The 25,764-nt window shown below is 40.6% G+C and overlaps 1 protein-coding gene across 1 annotated transcript; it reads right to left on the reverse strand.

The window, feature by feature from the left end:
• Positions 1-619: 619 nt before the first annotated feature.
• SC5D (sterol-C5-desaturase) lies at positions 620-16,426 on the reverse strand. Its single transcript, XM_020891385.2, has 5 exons — positions 16,317-16,426; positions 10,781-10,998; positions 9,895-10,027; positions 7,677-7,777; positions 620-7,333 (listed from the first exon to the last, which is right to left on the reverse strand). Exons 2-5 carry the CDS (start codon positions 10,988-10,990, stop codon positions 6,878-6,880), a joined length of 900 nt encoding a protein of 299 aa, XP_020747044.1. The 5' UTR covers positions 10,991-10,998; positions 16,317-16,426; the 3' UTR covers positions 620-6,877.
• Positions 16,427-25,764: the final 9,338 nt, after the last annotated feature.

Consider the following 25,764-nt stretch of genomic DNA (forward strand, 5'->3'; position numbering starts at 1 on the left):
CAGGGTGACAATATACAGCCTTGACGTACTCCTTTTCCTATTTGGAACCAGTCTGTTGTTCCATGTTCAGTTCTAACTGTTGCTTCTTGACCTGCATACAGGTTTCTCAGAAGGCAGGTCAGGTGTTATATATGTATGTGTACACACACACACACACACACACACACACACACACATACATTCTCTGCCCCTTTCTTCTTCTGGATCCCTATAATGTGAATGTTCATAAACTTGATGTTGTCCTTTTCTCTTATTAGACTGTCCTCAAGTTTTTAAATTCTATTTCCTTTTTTATGTTTAGCTTCAGTGATTTTCACTTGTCTGTCTTTGAGTTCACTGATCCACTCCTCTGTATCATCTAATCTAGTATTGATTCCTTCTAGAGTATTTTTAATTTCAGTTATTGTTCAGTTCTATTTGGGTCTTTATATTTTCTAACTTTTTGTTAAAAACTTCTAACTTCCATCCTGTTGATACATTCATCTCCCCCTCCCCACCCCAGTTCTTTGAGCATTTTATGATTAGCATCTGTCAGGTAGATGGCTTACCTTTACTTCACCGAGTTCTTCTGCAGTTTTCTTTCGTTCCTTTGTTTGCAACGTATTTACCTGTCACCACATTTTGCCTAATTCACTGTCTTTATTAGTAAGTGGGTTGTACTCCCCAATCTTGGAGAAGTGACATCTGTAGGAAATGTCCAATGGGGTCCAGCAGTGCCGTCCCCTCTGGTCACCAGCGCTATGTGCTTTACAGGTGCTTCTACGTGGGCTGCGTGGGCTCTGCCCTCGTGACTGGCTGCCTACTGCAGGCATGCTGGCAGGTGTAGCAGGTCCCTGGTCTGGTTGGGCTGGGCTGCTGGGCCAGATCCTGGTGGCTCTGGCTGCACAGCTGAAGGAATCCCACTTTTGTTGCGGTTTGCTATTGGGTGGGCCTGATTTTTTTTGTTTCCTGATTCTTAATTAACAAGACTACTACAGGGCCATGATAGTTCTGCATTTGGTGGGTGGGGCCAGAGACACATGGTCCTGAGGCTGGTACCCAACCACTAGCGGGTGAGATCAAGGGTCCAGAACTGGGTCCTGGGGTCTTTGGCTGCTGGGTGGAGGGCCCAGAGCTAGTGTCCACCCACTGGAGCCCAAGGGGACACAGGGTTAGCACTGACCCCATGGCGGGTGGAGCCAGACCCCAGTCTCTGGCGCCAGGGCCCTTGGGTTCTGGGGTTGGAGCTGGCCACAGTTGGGCAGGGCTAGGGCCCAGCGAGTCCTGGGACTGGTGCCCCACTGGTGAGTACATTGGGACCTGACAAAGCTGGACAGAGCCACGATGGTCCCAGGACTGATGTCAGCCCACTCCTTGGTGGGGCATGGGAGAGAGGAAGCTGTGGCCCAGGGCCTTCTGGTGATGGTGTCCACTCCCTGGTGGTTGGGGCCAGGTCCTGAGCTGCATGGTGGTCTGGGCTGAGTCCCAGGGCAGCTGGGGGCTCAATGGATTCTAAGGCAGCTGGGCTGCTGGGAGGTGGCGTCATGTCCCCACCCAGCTAGCTGCCTGGCCGGTGGCATCTGGGAATGGTGCCTATCGGGCAAAAATTAAACAAGATAATGCATTTAAAGGGCTGTGTACTAGGTATTGACAAAGTCATTACTCAATCTCCTTGAAAATAGAAAATACTTTGAACTAAGTAATAATGAAAACACAATCTATCGAAATTTGTTGGATACAGTCATAGCAGGCCTTAAGATGGAATTTTGTGGCTTTAAATGTTTATATTTGTAAAAGAAAAAAAAAAAAAACAACGACATGAGTTTTTACCTTAAGAAGTTAGGGGGCAAAAAAGAGATAAACCCGAAACCAACAAAAGGGAATAAAAAGAGGTAGAAACTAATGATATGGAAGACAATCAATGAATAGAGAAAAACCGACAAAGTCAGAAGTTGGTTCTTTTTCTTGAAAACGGTGTATCAAAACTGACACAAAGGAAGAATGAAACTCTATTAAGCATCTGAATTAGACTGAAAAAGACTGAAGGCAAAATACGTGAAAGGTTATCCTAGGTATAATGACAATAATCATCGAACCTAGAAAGAGGCATTCAGCACAATTTACATGAATAATAGGCTCTGTTAATATTTAATTGAGTGTTTCTAACTTGTTTAATTGTATTAGGTAGGCAGTACTTTCATCAACCAAGGTCATACAATTTGCAAATGGCAGAGACAGGACTCAAAACTATTTAACTCAGAAGCTCAGATCGTCTATTAAAATTCCTCTGAGATGAATTACACTCTAGGTGAAGCTAATATCCTCCTAGGTTCGTCACTTCTTGGTGATGTGAAAGTTGCTCGGTCGTGTCCAGCTCTTTGTGACCCCATGGACTATACAGTCCATGGAATTCTCCAGGCCAGAATACTGGACTGGGTAGCCTTTCCCTTTCCAGGGGATCGTCCCAACCAGGGATCGAACCCAGGTCTCCCTCATTGCAGGTGATTCTTTACCAGCTGAGCTACCAGAGAGGACCAAGAATCTGGGGTGGGTGGCCTACCCTTTCTCCAGCGGATCTTCCTGACCCAGGAATCGAACCAGGGTCTCCTGCATTACAAGCGAATTCTTTACCAACTGAGCTATCAGGGAATATAATTTTGAAGAATTTTTATTTGTATTCAGAGCACACTGTTATGTTAATGCCAGAGTCATTCAACCCCCTAATCGGCATTCACATTACTAATTCACGTAGGGTCAGAATCCAGGGTACTGGGGGGTTTTGCTTCCAGCGGAAGGTATGACTGAGTGAGAAAGAAAGGAGCAAGTTTATCCTTGATGTGGGGACCATTTTTGATTCCTTTCTACTTCTCCTGACTTCTGCAAGGTACTCACCAAATGTTAGCTAATGAATAAATGAGAAATGAGTGGTTGGCTAAAAAGTCAATATTTAAGATCCTGCAGATTAAATATTTGTATCTAGTGCCATGTTTGGCACCTAATAGGGGTTCATTAATTATTGAAGAGGATGACATTTCCACCATTTTATTAATTCATTCAGCAAAGTATTTATCAAACCTCAGCCAGGTCTTGGGCATTCAATAAGGACATATGGTTTAATATAAGGATGATTCACACATGGTTTCCACTTTATGTAAGAATCTAGGTGGAATCTAGAATAAATTGGATACATGTAACAATGACAGATGATAGAAAGCCCTAAATGCTGATATGACTGCCACTCAAGTGTTTTGAGTTTGAAGTGAGGAAGACAAAGGAAGCTCTTTCCCTCTCACACTGGTTTCTCTGGATATCCCTTAGTCATGTTCTACTTGGCAACCTCATAGCCTCAAACTTCTCTTCTCATTGAATTTATCTCAAACCTTTGTTCTAATTTGTCTCCCTATCTCGATCTTCTCAGATGTTATCTCTGTTGAAATAATCTGCTTGCACTGTAAACTCTGCATGTCCAAAACAGAATTCATAATTTGCTGCCAATCTATCCTTGCCTTTTGAAGATGAGAGAGGAAAAGAAAACACACACACATACCACAATAAAGGGCAGTGAGGAGTAGGGAAATTACAGCATTCTGAGACAAGGAGATAAGGACAATGACTCAGTATGTCTTCAGGTTTTGCAATGTGCTCTATACTGTCTCCATCTATTTCCCAATTCCTACCACAAAAGGGGGAAGTGTGATCCCTTTTTTTTTTTTTTAATATTCACTCATTCATTCATTTGGTTGTGCCTAGGCTTAGTTGTGATATGCAGGATCTCTGATTGTGGCACGCAGGCTCTAGTTCCCTGACCAGGGATTGAATCTGTGTCCCCTGTATTGGGACTGTGGTATCTAAGCCACTGGACCACCAAGGAAGTCCACTGGTTTTCTGTCTTACAACCACAAAAAGTTTCAAAGGCAAGTCTTTCAGTTAATATTCATGTGGGAAGGAATTTAGATCCTCACGTCCATGAGCAATTTCTGAACTCCTCTAAAGTCTTTCACTTGATATTCCTGTGGGAAGGAATTTAGATCCTCACTTCCATGAGCAATTTCTGAATGCATCTAAAGGAAAACAGTATGATGTGGTGACTGAGAACAAAAAACACTGTTTGTATTACTTAACATAATACTGCTTAATAAGATTAGAACTTAAGAGAGGAGGTAGGGCGGAGACTAGTTTACCACTAAGATCTTTGAGGAAACTTCCCTCATAAATTATATTCTAAAATAAATAAATAAATAAATAAATTATATTCTTTCTTTTCTATTAGCTACACAGTATTAAGAATCTAGAGGAAACTTTAACACTCATAACTGAAGTTATGGAATTAAGAGAACTAAGACATCCAGTGAATGGATAACTTGAAATACTTTCGAGCTCATTCATTCCCTCAATACCTTTGTTGGGATCCTGAAAAAGAGGAAAATAAATTACATGAGCATGGCAAAACGGCTAGCTGGTCAAACAACTGGTGACCCTGTCCTCCCAGGAACACAGCTGGACACATTTCCCAGAATCCTTTACAGGTAGATGGGCCACATGATTAAGTTTCGTACAAAGCAACATGGGCACTCTACCGTCTTCCCCTGCTGGCTCCTTCAGCAGAGACGTTGTAAACTGGGAGAACAGCAGAGCCCAGAGATGGAAGGAGCCCGGGTCTCAGGTAACTGTGGAGATCTGTTGTCCACCAACCAGAAACACTCATGCTGTACTTTACGAAGAGAAATAACCTCAGGAAAGTTACCAGCTGGGTTCGTGTCCTTACATCAAGGACTTTCACCTGATCAAGAATAAAAGCTCAATAAATATTAACTTTCATCATTTCGGGAAACAAAGTCTACTTCTTAATTTTCTTTTTTTTTCTCTGGCAGAAAGGAAAACAGGGACCATGGGGATTAGTGAAAAGCATTTAGATGCATTGACCAGTTACAAAATACTAAATGGTATACTGGTATGCTTAAGTGAAGCAACACTGTAACAACAACTTAAACAGAAAGGAAAAAAACAAACACTTTCTTCTGGATTCAAAGCATTAAATATTATGACTGGTGTCTTGCTAAAAGAATCTAATAACAGATATGAAATATAAAAAGAAGTGGCACTCCCTTCTCTCTTTCTCCCCTTGATAGCAAGCATTTGGAGATATTCTAAAAGTTTTGACAATCCACAACACTTCTGAGGTTTCACATTGATATAAAATTTGTACAAAGAATATTTTATGCTTTTATAATATTTAACTGATACACTTTAGTAACAGTTATAATCAACTTTTATTGTTTACATAAATAGATCAGACAATACCTTTGCCAACCATGTTTTCCCAACATACTTATATTACAACACATGACATTTCCTAAGTGAAAATTATCTGTTAAATCTTTTCGCAGAGGGAGTGGGAAAAAGTAAACAAACAGGAGGGTACTGAAATAATATTTCTAAACTAATCTTCAGTGATAGGCCTAAAACATTTGGCAATTATTACGTTTTATAGAAATCACAGGATTGTAAGTTTGAAACTTATCAAAAGTGCAGTGCATCAATTTAATTAAAAAAACCAGTAGAGTTAAATATATTACCTGGGCATCAAATTTCCCTTTCTACATATATTCAGAATCACATCATTTTACACCTATTAAATAACAATTGAAAACAATAACCATCAAGATCTTTAATCCCAGATCTGGATTAAATCATGGCAGTACTAATGTTTTCTAGTTCATTGACGATGTCACCAGAGAGTAAGTTTTCTATGTGTGGAAAGACAATAATCTTGTAACATCAGCAACATCAGCTATTAATCAGGTTACTGAGCTGATAATACATTATGATTTTTTTTCAAATCTATGTTTCTACTTGAACAAAGCACAAGTTATCATACCAACACAGTAAGTCCCCTACATACGAACCTTCACGTTTCTAACCTTCAAAGATGAGGACATGCACTCGCATGTCCAATCACATAAGTTCACATATCTAGTGGACATTGTCACATGCGTGCATCCTGTACAAGGGGTTGTGATTTTGTGTACTTCACTGTACAGTGCTGTGCAGTATTTTTATTTCAAGCCGAGGATGTCTGAAGCAAGCATAAAAGCAGTGGTGATGTGGCTGGTATCCCCTATTGCTGATGATCTGAAGCTCTTCCATCTCCCACCTCCTTGAGTTAGTAACTCTCCTTGTCTGTTCACTCGATGACAGCCCAGGTGCCATCTGCTATACTATATTACTGTACTTTTCAAGGTACTGTACTCTAAGAGTAAAGATGTTTATTTTTTGTGTTTGTTTTTTTACGTATTATTGGTGTGAAAAGTCTTATAAATCTATTACAGAACAGTACTATATAGCCAATTGTGTTGGTTGGGTAGATGAGCTAACTTTGTTGGACTTATAAACAAATCTGACTTACAAACGTGGCTCTTGGAATGGAACTTGTTTTTATGTAGGGAACTTACTGTACCAAATACTTAATCATTTCTGATACGAGAAACCATCTTCACATTAGTACTTCTTTGTTATGCCATTTAGTCTTGATATCATTAAGCACAATGAATTTTACTTTAATGACTATGCACAAATTAAGGCAAAAGGACACAGCCCAGTCCCCTCAATAATTTATCCTCTATCTTTTAAAAAACTGCTGTTGAGGCTATACAAATTACAGATCTGCTGGCTAGAAAGACACAACTTGTTCCTTAGACCAACATCCAGTATCTGGAGCAGGAGGTTAAAATCGTGGTACACATGGCATGTTCCCTTGATCTACCATTATGAGCACTCCTCAGCTATACCCACAATACTGATTTTTTCAAATGATACTGTTCACTTGCTATGCCTCCTCACAGTAACATATGTAGATTATTTTTCCTTGATTAAAAATTTTTAATAATTGGGAAATAATCTACTCAGTCTTTGTACACTCTCCATTGAATAATTTTTCATTTTTATAACCATTTCCTCCATGGCTATTGTGCTTTTCTTCTGCCATTTTCTTCACATAATTAAGAGGTCCATTCCCCTCAAAGGAGGAGGGATTTCTGAAAGAGCCTCCAATTCTATCCCACAAGGTGAAATACTGCCCATAATTATAGTCAAAGAGCATATGGTGGTCTGTGTGATGAGCCGAGCCATTAATAAAAGGCTTTAAGAGCTGGGGAACACGAAAATCACCATCATGAATGGAAATTGTCCAGATATTGACCAAGATGTACAAGCCTAAATAAACTACCTTGTGTAACGGGAAGATAAAAGGGTATATGTGGTAAGGCAGACTCTGAAGGAAGCCGTCCAGAGGGTGAAAAGCGTGACTCGCAAATGGAGTTGGAATCTTCCAGATATGATGAGGTTTGTGCAAGCGCTATAGAAGAAGAGACCATGTTAATGCCACAGACTTTACCCAGTGCAACATTCTACTTAGCTTTTCATGCTCATGGTGTGGGAAATGATCTATCTGAAAAAATCCTGCTGAATTTAGCAAATTACTTTAGAAAATCCCCAAGACAGTAAGATTTTTAGTACAGCCCTTGCAGATTCATAAAGAAGGATACAAACAAAATGTACCTAGTACCTATCATGACTAAGGCTACTTAGGCATTTAATAAGTTAAGAGGAAATACTTGAAAATGAGACAGGATCTATAGCTATCCACTGCTGAAATGTGTATTTTCTCTCTTCCTCTACAAATGAGTCAAGCTTATTACCTTATATACAAGTCTATGATGAAGGCCTCTGTGAATCCAGTAGATTAGCATGTCAGTGAAGAAGAGAAAGGACAAGACACTAGCAACGAGTTGAAACCAGCCTACAAGAGACAAAAGGACATGGCAGAATCAAAATTCAGCTCCTAGGATCAGTTTACTTTTTCTCCCCTCCTTAATATATTTTTTAACTTTTTACTTTGTATTGGGTTGTAGCCAATTAACAATGTTGTGATAGTTTCAGGTGAGCAGTGAAGGGACTCAGCCATATATACACATGTATCCATTCTCCTCCAAACTCCCCTCCCATCCAGGATGCCAGATTACACTGGGCAGAGTTCCCTATGCTATACAGTAGGTCCTTGTTGGTTATCCATTTTAAATATAGCAGGGTGTACATGTTGATCCCAAACTCCCTAACTATCTGTCCTTCCCCCCAGCAACCATAAGTTCGTTCAGAGGTTACTTTTGACAAGTCCGTCTAAGGAGACAAAACAGGATTCTAGACCCAAACACTGCCAACTATCTGCTTTGTTAATTCAATGCATCACAACCTCCATCTCCCTTGACTCTGGGATCTGTTCATTTTCCTCTCATAAAAACCTGAAGTGTCCTACCCAAAATATTTCTTAATTAAACTATGAGGACACTTACGAAACAGAAAGAGTATACTCCTATGGTATCTTTATTAATTAAATGCTGGAGAATAATGTTATTTTTCCTTTCATATTAATCTTCATAACACACATATCTTTACATATTTTACCTCCTCTGCTTAGAATTTTATTTTCCACAAGCTACCTTAAGCCATGATATTATGAGCATTTACTCTGTAACCCAACTCCTTCTGACTTTTCCAACCTCATCTACTCATGTACTAACCAGCCTGATTCACTCAGCATCCTCCCAACATCTTCAGAGTCTTGCCTCTGTATCTTTACTCAAACCGCTCTCCTTTTACTTTTATTCATAATTTGGCCCACCTTCCAAGGCTGAGCCAATTCAGCACCTGGTGTGTGACTTTTGTTTCCTCCTTTGAAAACTAAACTTTTACTAGGAGAACAGGGGTGCTGATGCCAACAACTGTGGATTTCAGTCCCAAATCCACCCCTTACTTGTCAAGTGAGCTCAGCAAGTTACTGAAACTCTTCTGTACACTTAATTTACTCACCTCTAAAGGAGCATATAGTAGTACCTACCTCATAGGATTAATATAGAATAAGATGGAGTGATGAAATGTGAAAAGCTTAGAACTAAAGCTGGTACATATGAACAACAAATTTTAACTATGTATTACTCTTACTTTCTAATACTAGATTCCAGAAATGTATCTTGATGAAGTAATTCCAGAATTTCACAAAACTTTAGTTTAGTCACTGTAGCACTGTTTATAATAGAAAAACAAGAAACAATCTAAAGATCTAAAAGTATGTATCATTTAAATAAAGTTTATTTAAATAGATATTTATGCAATGTAATTCTAAAACTAACTGGCATGAAAATATGGGCATAAACATTGGCAAGAAAAAAAAAAAATCAGAGTCCAAACCAGCATGCATAGCAAGGGTTTCAATCTTGTGATATAAATAATGATGGATTTTTAAAAAAATAAGTGATGCTAGATTTTTTTTAAAAAATGTCTTCCGATTTTTCTATAAGTATCGATTACTTGAGATTTATTTTTTTTGGGGGGGGGAATGCTTGAATTAAATATAGGTAATAGGAAACAAATTCAAGGCTCTAGCTCTAATGATGTCAATCTTCTCCTGGGCACAATCTCATCTACAAGAAAGACTTTAAAGTTGAGATGAAATTAAAGAAATGCACATACGTGGCAGGACATGAATGAATTAAAGTAGAATACTGAAAACAAACTGGGATTCCCAGGTGGCACTAGTGGGAACCCACCTGCCAATGCAGGAAACATAAGAGACGTGGGTTTGATCCCTGGGTTGGGAAGATCCCCTGGAAGAGGGCATAGCAATCCACTCCAGCATTCCTGCCTGGAGAATCCCATGGACAGAGAAGCCTGGTGGGCTACAGTCAATATGGCCACAAAGAGTCAGACACAACTGAAGCAACCAAGCACACACACATAAAAACAAACTGAAATTTTAAAAAGTATTTTGAAGAAAAGAAGAGGCAGATTTGATTCCTTCAAGAAACCCATCTGTGTCTGAAGTTTACACTCCATACTCTTACACCATATATGGAAACTCACCATATGGAAACTCTCCTACGCCGTCATAGAGTTTGCTGTAACCTCTCACCTCTAGCAGGAACAGTGAAACCGTGGGGATGCTCATCCACGGCATTGACTGGACAGAATGCGTAATCTCTCGAGACACTTGATTCTGAAAACGAAGTTTCCAATATTTACAAAGCGCAGAATCTATGTTAAACAAAACTAGCACACAATTGTTCCAGATTGGATTTTGAACGTCTCTTTTATATGAAGGCACTTACCTCCAAACTGCTTCTACTAAAATGTTACTGTTTGGGCAGGGGTGTATAAGAAAAACATTCCTTTTGCAGGAAGCAAATGCAACAAGTATTTTAAATTCTAAAGTTTTTTCTCCCCTTCCTACAAAATCTCTATTCCAAATTTCTATTTACAGAATATTCATTTATTTCATAATTAACTTCTATCCCCAACCCTCTCTACCTTTTTTCCCCACTCTTTGCAGTGACTGACAAATACAAGTAACTGAAACAGAAAAGTCACTAAACAGGTCTATATCTGAGTTTGGATTATCTAGTCAAAAATTATATACATAGTAAAAGCATATTTCAGTTTGTGAAAGCTTAATATTAAAACAATTATACAAATGTATACATTTATTTATTCATCACTATTAGCAAAGAAATTCTTGTCTATGTGTCTAGCAAGACCAGGCTTACAGTTAAAAAAAAAAAATACAGTTTATTTATCTGTTTAAGGAAAGGAGAGAGAGGACTAGTTCTTCCAAAAATATCCCATTTGGAGCCAGTTTTAGAAACTCTAAAGGTTATAACCAGTTTAACCTGAAAATCTCACAAATATTGATACATCACATTGCTATTTTTACTGTAACAGTAATTAAACAATAGATAAGAAAACCACTTACCTTTAAAAATTGTGGGTGTTTCATTAATAAATGGTCATAGACAAAATAATAACTCAGTGTTGCAAAGAAGAAATACAGTATATAAGCACCGAGATTTGTTACAATCAGGAGAGTGATAGCTTGTCGGAAGATGTTGTCCTCTGGCCATGTGGCTGGATATACGTATGGTGTAAAAAAATAATAATCTGCAATATTGAGTACAAGATCCATCTTAGCCCCTAAAGGATAAACAGGTAACAACAATTACTTTCTCATGTTGACATTTCTCAAAGCAAAAATTTTTCAGAAAAACTATATATGAAGTTCCTGCTTTCACAGGCATATGAAGTACAAGCCTGCTGCTACTACAATCCTGTAAATGCCATCATTAGAGCCAGAAGGGGTCTTCAATGTCATCTCTGGACTAGGGTCCAGTCTCTTCATCTTACACACGGGGACACCAAAGTTCAGTGAGGGAAACTGGGGCCCACAAAACTTCTCCAAGGCCAGGCTGATGGGTGGTGTAAATCCAGATCTAATCGCATCTCAGTGTTTGCCTCCAATATATCCTATTGCCAGAGGACATGGTAATAGTTAGCACGCAAATAGCAAAGGTATTTAGGTAAATGGTTTTCTCCTTCCCCTACAAGTTTCAATGGCACAAAGGATTCATATTTCAGAGACTTTTGCTTCAGTGCTGAGACTTCAGGTCAATTTCCTAAAAGGGATCTATGATGTGACCACAACCATAAAAGCCAGGGACTATCCTATTTTTGTGACTGACCCAAACTCTCATTGATGGAACAAAAAATGTATTCTTGACACTGAAAACTAGAATACATTTCTCCCCTGCCACCCACCCCCCAGCAGTCAGGGGTTGGCAAACTGTGGTCCCACAGGGCCTGAACCCAGTGCCTGTTTCTGTAAAGAAACTTTGTTGAAACACAGCTATGTCCACATGTGTCTATTATATAGTCTATAGCTGCTTCTCTATACTACAAACTCAAGATTCAGTCACTGTAACAGACACAGCATGGCTCACAAAGCCTAAAATGCTTATTATCTAGCCCTTTGAAAGGAAAGTAGGCCAGCTCCTGTTTCCAGATGCTTAAACTTTGAAAAACTTAAGTTGATCCTGCATATAATGTTCAGCAAATTCAGTCAGCTTTTGTGGGCTGATCACTGACTCCATCATTGACAATCTATTTTCTCATTCTTCACTGCACTGTTGGTAGTGAGAAATGTGCACAGTATTCTAAACAGCCCTCATCTATAACTAAAACTTTTGAACAACAGCAATAAGAAAAAAGAGTCCGAAAATTGCCTTTGAGTTTTCAGTCTCTTAAAATCAAATTCTAGAAGTTGTTTATTTATTAGGGCATTTAGCCCCTTGTTTGTGACGTGAGTTGCAAGCATTTTTTCTCACGTGGACATGGAAGAAAATTTACAATCAACTAATACAGATACCAGATATTGACATATATCCTTCATCATATATTGTTAATGCACTCAAACAACAATTAAGTATCAAGAACTACACCAGGTGACGAGCATACAAAGATTAAAAAGATTCAGTCTAAATCCATCTTCAAAGTAAGGCAGCTATAGGACGGAACAGTCCCATCAATACGACAAGTACTACAATTAAGGTTGTTGTTTGGTTGCTAAGTTGTGTCCGACCCCTTTGGGACCCCATGAACTGTAGACTGCCAGGTTCTTTTGTCCATGGGATTTCCCAGGCAAGAATATTAGAGTGGGCTGTCATTTCCTTCTCCAGGGTATCTTTCCGACCCAGGGATTGAACCTGCATCTCTTGCATTGGGAGGTAGATTCTTTACCACCAGGCCACCCAGAAGTTCTACAATGAAGGTACATATATGTAAACTGTACGAAATTAGAAAAGACAACACAACTATCTGCTATTACAATAGAAGGCTGTACAGTGAAGTACTTTGATTTGGGCTTTGAAGGACATTACCAGAAAAAAAAAGGGGTGGAGGGATAATTATCTCAATTAGAAATAACAACTGCAAAGCCATGGGAATGCCATGGTACATTCATGGCTCATGGGATGTGGCAAGGTGGATGCTTAACAGTGTGACAAGGGTGAAGCAGAGGGAAAAAAAGGTTGGAAGATGAACCTGGTAAAAGGAAACTGGTGTCAGACTGCTTTTGCTATTGGATCTGGTGCCCTGATAAGGAATTTGAACTTTCCCTCACACATGACGGGGCAGACACGAAAGACTTTCAATGAGGAAAGAGGTATAAACAGACACATATTTCATAAAAACTGTCGCGTGAGGAATGTACTATACTGGTGAGACACAGGGAGACTGGTTGCTCCTAACTAGTGTGGTAGACTAACCTAGAGAGGATGACTGTCTGAACTCAGACAACAGTTGTTAAGAACAGACACATTCATCAAAGATTAAGAAGTCTAATGGGAGTTTGGGACTAGTAGATGTAAACTATTCTATACAGAAAGAATAAACAACAAGATCCTACTATACAGCACAGGGAACATATTCAATATCCTGTTATAAACCATAATGGAGAAAAGTATGAAAAACTATCATCAGAAACTAATAAAACTTTGTAAATCCACTATACATCAATTAAAAAAAGAAATCTAGGATGTTATCAAAATAGGAATATTGTGGAGCTAGTATATTTGGGTGCAACAGGAACTTTTGAGCTACGAGGAATGATGGGTTCAGTTTGGGTCTTAAGTCTAATTGCTGTGACTCATCTGGACTCCAGGATAAAAGCAGCAGCCTACCTGCAAACATGAATCTGAAGATCAAAAGGAGCCTAGCTGTAGCTGAAGCTGAAGCCATAAAGACAGAGCAGCAGCTCAAGCACATTAAGATCGGAAACAAACATTTAAGAACCGAACAACCAAAAAGAATACTGCTATAGCACTAAAGGCTGCTTCCCTAGAGGCTCAGACGGTAAAGAGACTGCCTGTAACACAGGAGACCTGGGCTCGATCCCTGGGTTGGGAACATCACCTGGAGAAGGAAATGGCAACCCGTGCCAATATTCTTGCTTGGAGAATCCCATGGACAGAGGAGCCTGGGAGGCTAAGTCCACAGGGTTGCACAGTTGGACATGACTAAAGCAAATGAGCATACACACACACACACACACACACACACACACTTTAAAGGCTGGTAAGAGTGGAAACTCCAATACTTTGGCTACCTCATTTGAAGAGTTGACTCACTGGAAAAGACCCTGATGCTGGGAGGGATTGGGGGCAGGAGGAGAAGGGGACGACAGAGCATGACATGGCTGGATGGCATCACCAACTCAATGGACATGAGTTTGAGTAAACTCCAAGTATTGGTGATGGACAGGGAGGCCTGGCGTGCTGTGATTCATGGGGTCACAATGAGTCGGACATGACTGAGCGACTGAACTGAACTGAACTCAAGAGTTGGTGAACAAGTCTTGCCTATTACCTATAATACCAAATAGCCATAATTCCATATACAGTAAGTCTCCTACGTACGAATAAATTCTGTTACTAAGTCCAACAAAGTCAGCCAAAGTATCCAATGACACAATTGGCTACATAGTACTATTCTATAATAGGTTTCTAATGCTTTTCACACAAAGAATACACAAAAAAAAACAAACAAAAATCTTACCATACAATACCTTAAAAAGTACAGTAGTACAGTACAATAGCTGGTATACAGACAGGGGCTGGCATCGAGTGAACAGGCAAGAAGACTTATTGACCAGAGGAGGGACAGTAGGAGAGAGCAGGAGAGAGATGGTAGAGCTGAAGGACTGTCAGCAATAGGAGACGGAGGGCAAGCTGCAATTTCACTGATGCTGATGGAATGCACGTTCACACCTTTCAAAGTTCAAAACTTGAAGGTTCCTATGTAGGGGACTTAGTATAGTATCTGGAACAGTACCGTGTAGCCAAAAATAACTCAAACATTAACCATGAGCATTCTTTAACTTTTTTTTTTATATTTTACTTTTAATATTCGATGTAAGTAAAGACTTTAATAAGCTCTCAGTCCCTACCTATTAAAAAAAACTCTTAACTGAAGACCATACAAGTTGTATTGATTTGCATATTCCCTGTATATAACTGCTGTGATAGTAAGCCAGTACCTAGAAGAAAGGAGGAAATGTACCTCAGACCATCTGGAGGCAGCTGAGATACTGTGAGATGAAACCTGTTTTAAAGTTTTTTTTTTTCAGAATTTGTGGGATGTAGTAATCAGGTATTCACAAATACATTGCTGGAATTTCTGACATCTAAAAAAAAGTTTGAAATCACTAACAATTATGATCTCAAAACTGAAATTCAATTTTGAAGTTTATATTCAAACCCACATCTATGGAAATAGAGAAATCATATCTAGGTTAGGTTACAGAACTGTTCTAAGATTTAGAGATGAAGTATAGGCTGTGGCATTATCTAACATGTGGAACCTCCTCAAGGAACAGGAGCTATTATTACTACTGTTACAGGATCCACAGCTGAGTCTTACTCTAACCTAAGGCAAAAAAAAAGTGTTATCTGATTTTAAAAAATTGCTCATTTCTAGTATCAACATTTATTATATATGAGGTACTGTAAATATTAACTCATTTAATCCTTTCAAGATACACCCTACAAGTTACGTACTAGTATTATTCTTATAAAAAATCTGGACACAAGATACCCAGAGCGATCGAGTAAACAAATGCTGGGGCTGTGATTCAATCACCCTCAGGCTGGTTGCAAAATCCACAGACTTTAACCAAGTTCTAGTGCCTCTTCATCACTATCTCTTCAGCTCCTTAAATTTTTAAATTTTCAATGACCTTATAAGCTCACATACTTTTGCATATAATTTTAAAGTGTTTACACCCCTAAAGCCAGAGGCTCTATAGCCATCTTAATTACACTACAATAACTGGGGCTTGCACAAATAATCACCAGTTCTTCAGCCTAATTCCTTCGCCTCTTTAAGAAAAAAAAAAAAATTCCCCAAGAACAGAAAGAAATTCGTCGCAAAACACTTTACTAGCGTTCAGTGGACTTGCCTTGTAATAGATTTTCGCAATAGCCAGCATCAAACATTTCATTTTGTTCAGGTCCATTCTCATGTTTTGTTTCTTTCACGTCCAAGCCTCCTCGTGCCCTGAAATACGCGCTCTGGCCAGGCAGAAACCCCTAACCTGGAGGTCTCTGGCCGCAACTCGCCAGCCCCTGGCCAGCGCGCGTGCCCTGCGCCCTGCACTCGCCCCATCACAGCCCCCACCCAGCTACCTGCTCGTCCCTGCCAATGGTCAGCGCAGGAGTCCTTGAGTCAAATTTCGCAGACATAGCCCCAGCTCCTGCCCAGGGCCTTACGTCCAGGAAGCAGTCAACAAACGCCAGCGGGATGGGGGAGAAGGGGAGGGACAGACACGCTCTCAGCTTCACCTCCTGGGTCTTGCCTAAGTCTCTCTACCCCACCACCCCCTCCCCCCCCTTTCTTCCTCTTCTCACGCATCCCGTTCAGGTGTATTCGGCCTCCTTTCCCAGCCCCCATGTCATCCTCACCTAGAAAGAATCGGCCGCCCGCTGCCCGGCTGCCAACTTGGTTCCTCCGGGGCCCCTGCAGTTCCAACTAGTGGATCTCCGCGGTCAGCCAAGCAGCCGAAGTCGGGAAGGGCGTAGCCTGACCTCACGCTCGGGGCGGCCGGCGCCGCCAGCCAATCAGAGGCTAGCGACATAAGCTGATATGACGGCAGATCGCGCGACTTGGCTGACGGGGGCTCTCAGCGGTCACGTGGGTTCCGCGCGCTCGGACACGCCCCTTTCGCCCCGGTCCCGCTGAAGGGAGGCGGGGACCCTATTTAGGTACCAAGGTGGCAGAGCGTGGGGTTTTAGGTTGGATTTTTGTTTTCTCACTGGCGCTGGCGTGTGTTACGCAGTCTTGTAGGAAGCAGGTTTCAGTTCAGTTCAGTCCTGCACTCAATCGTGTCCGACCCCATGAACTGCAGCACGCCAGGCTGCCTTGTCCATCACCAACTCCCTGGAGCTTGCTCAAATTCATGTCCATCCAGTGGGTGATGCTATCCAACCATCTCATCCTTTGTCGTCTCCTTCTCCTCCCGCCTTCAGTCTTTCCCAGCATCAGGGTCTTTTCTAATGAGTCAGTTCGTTCCCATCAGGTGGCCAAAGTCTTGAAGAAATTTCAGGTTCAGCATCAGTCCTTCCAATGAACATTCAGGACTGATTTCCTTTAGGATGGACTGGTTGAGTCCAACTCTCGTATCCATGCATGACTACTGGAGAAACCATATCTTTGACTAGACGGACCTTTGTTGGCAAAGTAATGTATCTGCTTTTTAATATGCTGTCTAGGTTGGTCATAACTTTTATTCCAAGGAGCAAGCGTCTTTTAATTTCATGGCTGCAGTCACCATCTGCAGTGATTTTGGAGCTTCCCTAAATAGTCTGTCATTGTTTCCATTGTTTCCCCATCTATTTGCCATGAAGTGATGGAACCAGATGCCATGATCTTAGTTTTCTGAATGTTGAGTTTTAAGCCAGCTTTTTCACTCTCCTCTTTTCGCTTTAAGAGGCTCTTTAGTTCTTCTTTGCTTTCTGCTCTAAGGGTGGTATCATCTGCATATCTGAGGTTATTGATATTTCTCCTGGCAATCTTGATTCGTTTGTGCTTCAGTCAGCCTGGCCTTTAGCATGATGTACTCTGCATATAAGTTTTTTTTTTGTTTTTTTCATTTATTTTTATTAGTTGGAGGCTAATTACTTTACAATATTGTAGCGGTTTTTGTCATACATTGACATGAATTAGCCATGGATTTATATGTGTTCCCCATCCCGATCCCCCTTCCCACCTCCCTCTCGACCCGATCCCTCTGGCTCTTCCCAGTGCACCAGGTCCGAGCACTTGTCTCATGCATCCAACCTGGGCTGGTGATCTGTTTCACCCTAGATAATATACATGTCTCGATGCTGCTCTCTTGAAACATCCCACCCTCTCCTTCTCCCACAGAGTCCAAAAGTCTGTTCTATACATCTGTGTCTCTTTTTCTGTTTTGCATATAAGTTAAATAAGCAGGGTGATGTGTAAGCCTTGATGTACTCCTTTCCCAATTTGGAACCAGTCTGTTCCATGTCCAGCTCTAACTGTTGCTTCTTGACTTGCATACAGATTTCTCAGGAAGCAGGTAAGGTGGTCTGGTATCCCCATCTCTTTAAAAATTTTCAACAGTTTGTTGTGATCCACACAGTCAAAGTCTTTGGTATAGTCAATAAAGCTGAAGTGGATGTTTTTCTGGAACTGTCTTGATTTTTTGATGATCCAACAGATGTTGGCAATTTGATCCTTGGTTCCTCTGCCTTTTCTAAATCCAACTTGAACATCTGGAAGTTCACAGTTCATGTACTGTTGAAGCCTGACTTGGAGAGTTTTGAGCATTACTTTGCTAGCATGTGAGATGAGTGAATTGTGTGATAGTTTGAACATTCATTGGCATTGCCTTTCTTTGGGATTGGAATGAAAACTGACCTTTTCCAGTCCTGTGGCATGTTTGTAGTTGGGAAAAGTCCTTACTGTGCCTTGCTGCTGCTGCTGCTGCTGCTGCTAAGTCGCTTCAGTCGTGTTCGACTCTGTGCGACCCCATAGACGGCAGCCCACTAGGCTGCCCTGTTCCTGGGATTCTCCCGGCAAGAACACTGCAGTGGCTTGCCACTTCCTTCTCCAGTGCGTGAAAGTGAAAAGTGAAAGTGAAGTCGCTCAGTCATGTCTGACTCTTAGCAACCCCATGGACTGCAGCCCAGCAGGCTCCTCCATCCATGGGATTTTCCAGGCAAGAGTACTGGAATAGGGTGCCATTGCTTTCTCCGACTGTGCCTTGAGGGAAGTAGATATTTCCTTTGATGTGTGTGTTGGAAGCGTTTTCAACTTAAGAAGGTGTAAGTTGTTTGTCACTTTGCTAGAACCTGTCTCTCAATCTGAGGCCTTCTCTTTTCTATAACATTAAGTGGTTTGAATTTGGCCAAACCGGTTTAGATAGTGTTGAAATGCCAGAAATCTTTTTGCAGTACAGATAAAGCAGATTTATACAAGCTAATTAGTAAATCTGTAGGTGGGCCTTGGCAGCATCACTACAAACAAAGCTAGTGGAGGTGATGGAATTCCAGTTGAGCTCTTTCAAATCCTCAAAGATGGTGCTGTTAAAATACTTCACTTATTATGCCAGCAAATTTGGAAAACCCAAATTTGGATTGGAAAAGGTCACTTTTCATCCCAGTCCTAAAGAAAGGCAATGCCAAAGCATGTTTAAACTGCCGTACAATTGCATTCATCTGACATTCTAGCAAAGTATTGCTCAGAATTCTTCAAGCGAGGTTTTAAAACGTGAACTGTGAACTTCCTGAAGTTCAAGCTGGTTGTAGAAAAGGCAGAGGAACCAGAGATCAAATTGCCAACATCTGTTGGATCACTGAAAAAACAAGACAGTTCCAGAAAAACATCTACTTCAGCTTTATTGACTATGCCAAAGACTTTGACTGTGTGGATCACAACAAACTGTTGAAAATTCTTAAAGAGATGGGGATACCAGACCACCTTGCCTGCCTCCTGAGAAATTTGTATGCAAGTCAAGAAGCAACAGTTTGAACTGGACATGGAACAACAGACCAGTTCCAAATTGGGAAAGGAGTACATGAAGGCTATATATTGTCATTCTGCTTATTTAACTTATATGCAGAGTACATCATTCGAAATGCCAGACTGGATGAAGCACAAGCTGGAATCAAGATTGCCAGGAGAAATATCAATAACCTCAGATATGCAGATGATACCACCCTTATTGCAGAAAGTGAAGAAAAACTAAAGAGCCTTTTGATGAAAGTGAAAGAAGAGAGTGAAAAAATTTGTTTAAAACTCAATATTCAAAAAACTAAGATCATGGAAACTTAGGTTATCATATGTAAAGTAGATAGCCAGTGGGAATTTACTGTATGGCTCAGGAAACTCAAACAGGGGCTGTGTATCAACCTAGATGGATGGGGTGGGGAGGGGGATGGGAGGGACACTCAAAAGGGAGGGGATATATGTATACCTATGGCTGATTCATGTTGAGGTTTGACAGAAAACAACAAAATTCTGTAAACCCTTCAATGAAAAAATAAATTAATTAAAAAAAAAACACCAAGATCATGGCATCTGGTCCCATCACTTCATGGCAAATAGATGGGGAAACAATGTAAAGAGTGGCAGACTTTATTTTCTTGGGCTCCAAGATCACTGCAGATGGTGACTGCAGCCATGAAATTAAAAGACGCTTGCTTAGAAGAAAAGCTATGATCCACCTAGACAGCATATTGAAAAGCAGAGGCATTATTTTACCAACAAAGGTCCATCTAGTCAAAGCTATGTTTTTTTTTCCAGTAATAATGTATGGATGTGAGAGTTGGACCATAAAGAATGCTGAGCATAGAAGAATTGATGCTTTTGAACTGTGATGTTGGAGAAGACTCTTGAGAATCACTTGGACAGCAAGGAGATCCAACCAGTGAATCCTAAAGAAAATCAGTCCTGAATGTTCATTGGAAGGACTGATGCTGATCAGTCCATTGGAAGGACTGATGCTGAAGCTGAAATTCCAATACTTTGGCCACCTGATGTGAAGAACTGACTCATGGAAAAGACCCTGATGCTGGGAAAGACTGAAGGCTGGAGAAGAAGGGGACGACAGAGGATGAGACGGTCAGATGGCATCACCGACTTGATGGACATGAGTTTGAGCAAGATCCAGGAGTTGGTGATGGACAGGGAGGCCTGGTGTGCTGTAGTCCATGGGGTCACAAAGAGTCAGACATGACTGAATGACTGAACTGTTCTAGTGAATTTGTCCACTTGCAGAAAATCTGACTAGTGCTTAGATTTTGCTCCCTCCAGAGTAACAAATAGAAGAAAATATGTGAAGTGGGAGATGATTACCTTAAGGAAGGGATATTTCCATTTCCTTACAGGGTGATCAGAAGTGCTGCAGTGTAAGGGGATAAAAAGGCTGTTCTTCCCTAGTGGCTCAATAGTATCGAATCCACCTGTCATTGCAGGAGATGTGGTTTTGATCCCTGGGTCACGAAGTACCCTGGAGAAGAAAATGGCAACCCACTCCAGCAGTCTTGGCTTGGGAAATCCCATGGACAGAGGAGCCTGGCAGGCTACAGTCCATGGGGTTGCAAAGGCACAGAACATGACTTAGCAGCTAAACAACAATGATCTTGAAAACCTTTTATATGAATATTGTTTTAAATATCCCTGGAAAATAATGAAGACTCACAGCCAGTAGCCTTCTCTTTGATTTACCCTTGTATATCTGCTTCCATCACTTGAGTGGAATGCTTATCAAGGATTAGTTATATTTGTTTTCCATTGTTGACCTAAGCTAAAATGGACTGGAATGGGTGAATTTAATTGAGATGACCATTATATCTACTACTGTGGGCGAGAATCCCTTAGAAGAAATGGAGTAGCCATCATAGTCAACAAAGGAGTCCAAAATGCAGTATTTGGATGCAATCTCAAAAATGACAGAATGGTCTCTGTTCATTTCCAAGGCAAACCATTCAAAATCACAGTAATCCAAGTCTATCCCCTGAACAGTTATGCTAAAGAAGCTGAAGCTGAACGGTTCTCTGAAAACCTACAAGACCTTCTAGAGCTAACACCCAAAAAAGATGTCCTTTTCATCATAGGGGACTGGAATGCAAAAGTAGGAGGCCAAGAAACACCTGGAGTAACAGGCAAATTTGGCCTTGGAGTACAGAATGAAGCAGGGCGAAGACTAATAGAGTTTTGCCAAGAGAACACACTGATCATAGCAAACACCTTCTTCCAACAACACAAGAGAAGACTCTACACATGGACATGACCAGATGGTCGACACCAATTACAGATTGATTATATTCTTTGCAGCCGAAGATGGAGAAGCTCTATACAGTCAGCAAAAACAAGACCGGGAGCTGACTGTGGCACAGACCATGAACTCCTTATTGCCAAATTCAGGCTTAAACTGAAGAAAGTGGGGAAAACCACTAGACCATTCAGGTATGACCTAAATCAAATCCCTTATGACTATACAGTGGAAGTGAGAAATAGATTTAAGGGACTAGATCTGATAGACAGAGTGCCTGATGAACTATGGACAGAGATTCATGACATTGTAAGGAGACAGGAATCAAGACCATCCCCATGGAAAAGAAATGCAAAAAAGTAAAATGGCTGTCTGAAGAGGCCTTACAAATAGCTGTGAAAAGAAGAGAAGCAAAAAGCAAAGGAGAAAAGGAAAGATATTCCCCTGTGAATGCAGAGTTCCAAAGAATAGCAAGGAGAGAGAAGAAAGCCTTCCTCAGTGATCAGTGCAAAGAAACAGAGGAAAACAACAGAATGGGAAAGACTAGAAATCTCTTCAAGAAAATTAGAGATACCAAGGGAACATTTCATGCAAAGATGGGCTTGATAAAGGACAGAAATAGTATGGACCTAACAGAAGGAGAGGATACTAAGAGATGGCAAGAATACATGGAAGAACTATATAAAAAAACATTTTCATGACCCAGGTAATCATGATGGTGTGATCACTCACCTAGAGCCAGACATTCTGGAATGTGAAGTCAAGTGGACCTTAGGAAGCTTCACTACGAACAAAGCTAGTGAAGGTGATGGAATTCCAGTTGAGCTCTTTCAAATCCTAAATAATGATGCTGTAAAAGTGCTGCAGTCAGTATGCCAGCAAATTTGGAAAACTCAGCAGTGACCACAGGACTGGAAAAGGTCAGTTTTCATTCCAATCCCAAAGAAAGGAAATGCCAAAGAATGCTCAAATTACCACACAATTGCACTCATCTCACACACTAGTAAAGTAATGCTCAAAATTCTCCAAGCCAGTCTTCAACAATACATGATCTGGGAACTTCCAGATGTTCAAGCTGGTTTTAGAAAAGGCAGAGGAACCAGAGATCAAATTGCCAACATCCCCTGGATCATCGAAAAAGCAAGAGAGTTCCAGAAAAACATCTACTTCAGCTTTATTGACTATGCCAAAGCCTTTGACTGTGTGGATCACAACAATTGTGGAAAAGTCTTAAAGAGATGGGAATACCAGACCACCTGACCTGCCTTTTGAGAAATCTGTATGCAAGTCAGGAAGCAACAGTTAGAACTGAACATGGAACAACACTGTTTCCAAATAGGAAAAGGAGTACATCAAGGCTGTATATTGTCACCCTGTTTATTTAACTTATATGCAGAGTAGTACATCATGAGAAACGCTGGGCTGGAAGAAGCACAAGCTAGAGTCAAGATCGCTGGGACTAATATCAATAACCTCAGATATGCAGATGACACCACCCTTATGGCAGAGAGTGAAGAGGAACTAAAAAGCCTCTTGTTGAAAGTGAAAGGGGAGAGTGAAAACGTTGGCTTAAAGCTCAACATTCAGAAAGCTGAGATCATGGCATCTGGTCCAATCACCTCATGGGAAATAGATGGGGAAACAGTGGAAACAGTGTCAGACTTTATTTTTTTGGGCTCCAAAATCACTGCAGATGGTGATTGCAGTCATGAAATTAAAAGACACTTACTCCTTGGAAGGAAAGTTATGACCAACCTAGACAGAGACATTACTTTGCCCACAAAGGTCCGTCTGGTCAAGGCTATGGTTTTTCCAGTGGTCATGTTTGGATGTGAGAATTGGACTGTGAAGAAAGCTGAGTGCTGAAAAATTGATGCTTTTGAACTGTAGTGTTGGAGAAGACTCTTGAGAGTCCCTTGGACAGCAAGGAGATCCAACCAGTTCATCCTAAAGGAGATCAGTCCTGGGTGTTCATTGAAAGGACTGATGCTGAAGCTAAAACTTCAATACTTTGGCCACTTCATGCAAAGAGTTGACTCATTCGAAAAGACCCTGATGCTGGGAGGGATTGGGGGCAGGAGGAGAAGGGGACGACAGAGGATGAGATGGTGGGATGGCATCACCAACTCGATGGACATGAGTTTGAGTAAACTCCAGGAGTTTGTGATGGACAGAGAGGCCTGGCGTGCTGTGATTCATGGGGTTGCAGAGTCGGACACGACTGAGCGACTGAACTGAACTGAGAGCTCTTCCTGGTGCCTCAGACAGTAAAGAATCTGCCTGCAATGCAGGAGATGTGGTTTTAATCCCTGGGTCAGGAAGATCCCCTGGAGAAGGGAATGGCAACCCATTCCAGTGTTCTTGCGTGGAAAATTCCATGGACAGAGGAGCCTGGCATGCTACAGTTTCAAAGACCCGACTGAGTGACTTTTAATTTGAGACCTTAAAAAGAGCTTCCTAGGTGATGCAGTAGTAAAAAAAAAAACAAAACAACAACAACAACAAAAAGACAAAAACAAATCCCATAATAGAAATTCTGCTGTCTTGTAATTTTTAATATCAGATACACAGAACATGTATCTTCTGTGTATCTGAAATATCTCTTCCTATTAAGAAGAGATTCCTTGTATGTTTTTTCTCCTGACTTTTTTGTTGCTTACAATGGAAAATATGTCTCAATTTCATGTTTTCAATTAAATGTTTTTGCCTAATTAGAAACTAGAGAGTTACTTACTGAATAAATCTTTTTCTCAGATGTTATCATCTCAGATTTTTATTGTCAAAAGTATTTCTTGCATGTCTGCCATGCAGAGACCTTTGTATTCAGTGCTCTGTGAAGTATAAGAGTATACTCTTAGGAGTATATCAAAAGCTCTAGACTACTTGGGATAATATATGCTGTGAATTCTCATTTTTCTGCAGTGTGTATCCCTTATGCCCGAGAGGAAGATGTGGAGGAAAAACAGCAGCAACAACAACAATAACTAATATTAGCAGCAGTAAGCATATGTATAGAATAGCTTAGTGAAAGGTGGATAGGATAATTGTTGGGAAATGAAGTAGAGTAAGTGGGGTTAAGTTTACTTTTGGTTGTGCAAGCTTAGATTGCATAAGATTTAATCATCCTAATGTAAGAATACAAGTAACCATTATTCCACAGAAAGTCTCCCTACAGTGATGTCCTTTTCCTAGATCTTCCAACATTGTGATATCCAGTATGTTAGAGGCTAGGTATGTATAGTGACCCCATGGACTATAGCCTGCCAGGCTCCTCTGTCCATGGAATTCTCCAGGCAAGAATACTGGAGTGGGTAGCCATTCCCTTCTCCAGGGGATCTTCCCAACCCAGGGATCAAACCCAGGTCCCCTGCATTGTGGGCAGATTCTTTACCATCTGAGCCACCAGGGAAGCCTGTGGTTAAATTTAATAAGTTAAAAAAATTTTTTAATTCAGTTCCTTGGTTGCAGTAGGCAGATTTCAAGTGCTCACTGGCCATTTGTGGCTCGTGGCTATCATACGGATCCTATAGTTATCAGACATTTCCATTGTCACAGTAAAGTCGGTTGGGCAGCACTGTTTATCTTCCATGTCTCTACCTTCCTTGTGTGTGTGTGTGAGCGATAGAGTTACAATGACTACTTCAATGTTCTTGTTTGCTAATTCTAATCTTGGTGTCAGTTTTTTAAAAATTGAGGTGCATTTCATTTACGTTAATAATGTAATAGTGGTTTACATCAGCACTGCTGCTGTAGTGGTAACATACAAGATCCCCAGTGTTGTATTAGCTTCAGGTATACCACACGATGATTCAAAATTTTTATAGATTATGTTTCATTTAAAGTCATGGAATACTGGCTATATTCCCTGTGCTGTACAATATATCCTTGTAACGTCTTGTTTTGTATATAGTAGTTTGTACCTGTTAATCCCATAACCCTATCTTGCCCCTCCCTCTTTCTTCTTTCCACTGGTAACCTCTAGTTTGTTCCTTATAACGGTCTGTTTCTTTTTTTGTTAAATCCACTAGCTTTTTTTTTTTTTTCAGGCCCCGTATTTAAGTGATAACATACAGTTTTTGTCTTTTTCTGACTTATTTCACTAAGCGAAATAC

The sequence above is a fragment of the Odocoileus virginianus genome, chromosome 10 (genome assembly GCF_023699985.2).
Source record: "Odocoileus virginianus isolate 20LAN1187 ecotype Illinois chromosome 10, Ovbor_1.2, whole genome shotgun sequence".
In the NCBI taxonomy this organism is placed as follows: Eukaryota; Metazoa; Chordata; class Mammalia; order Artiodactyla; family Cervidae; genus Odocoileus; species Odocoileus virginianus.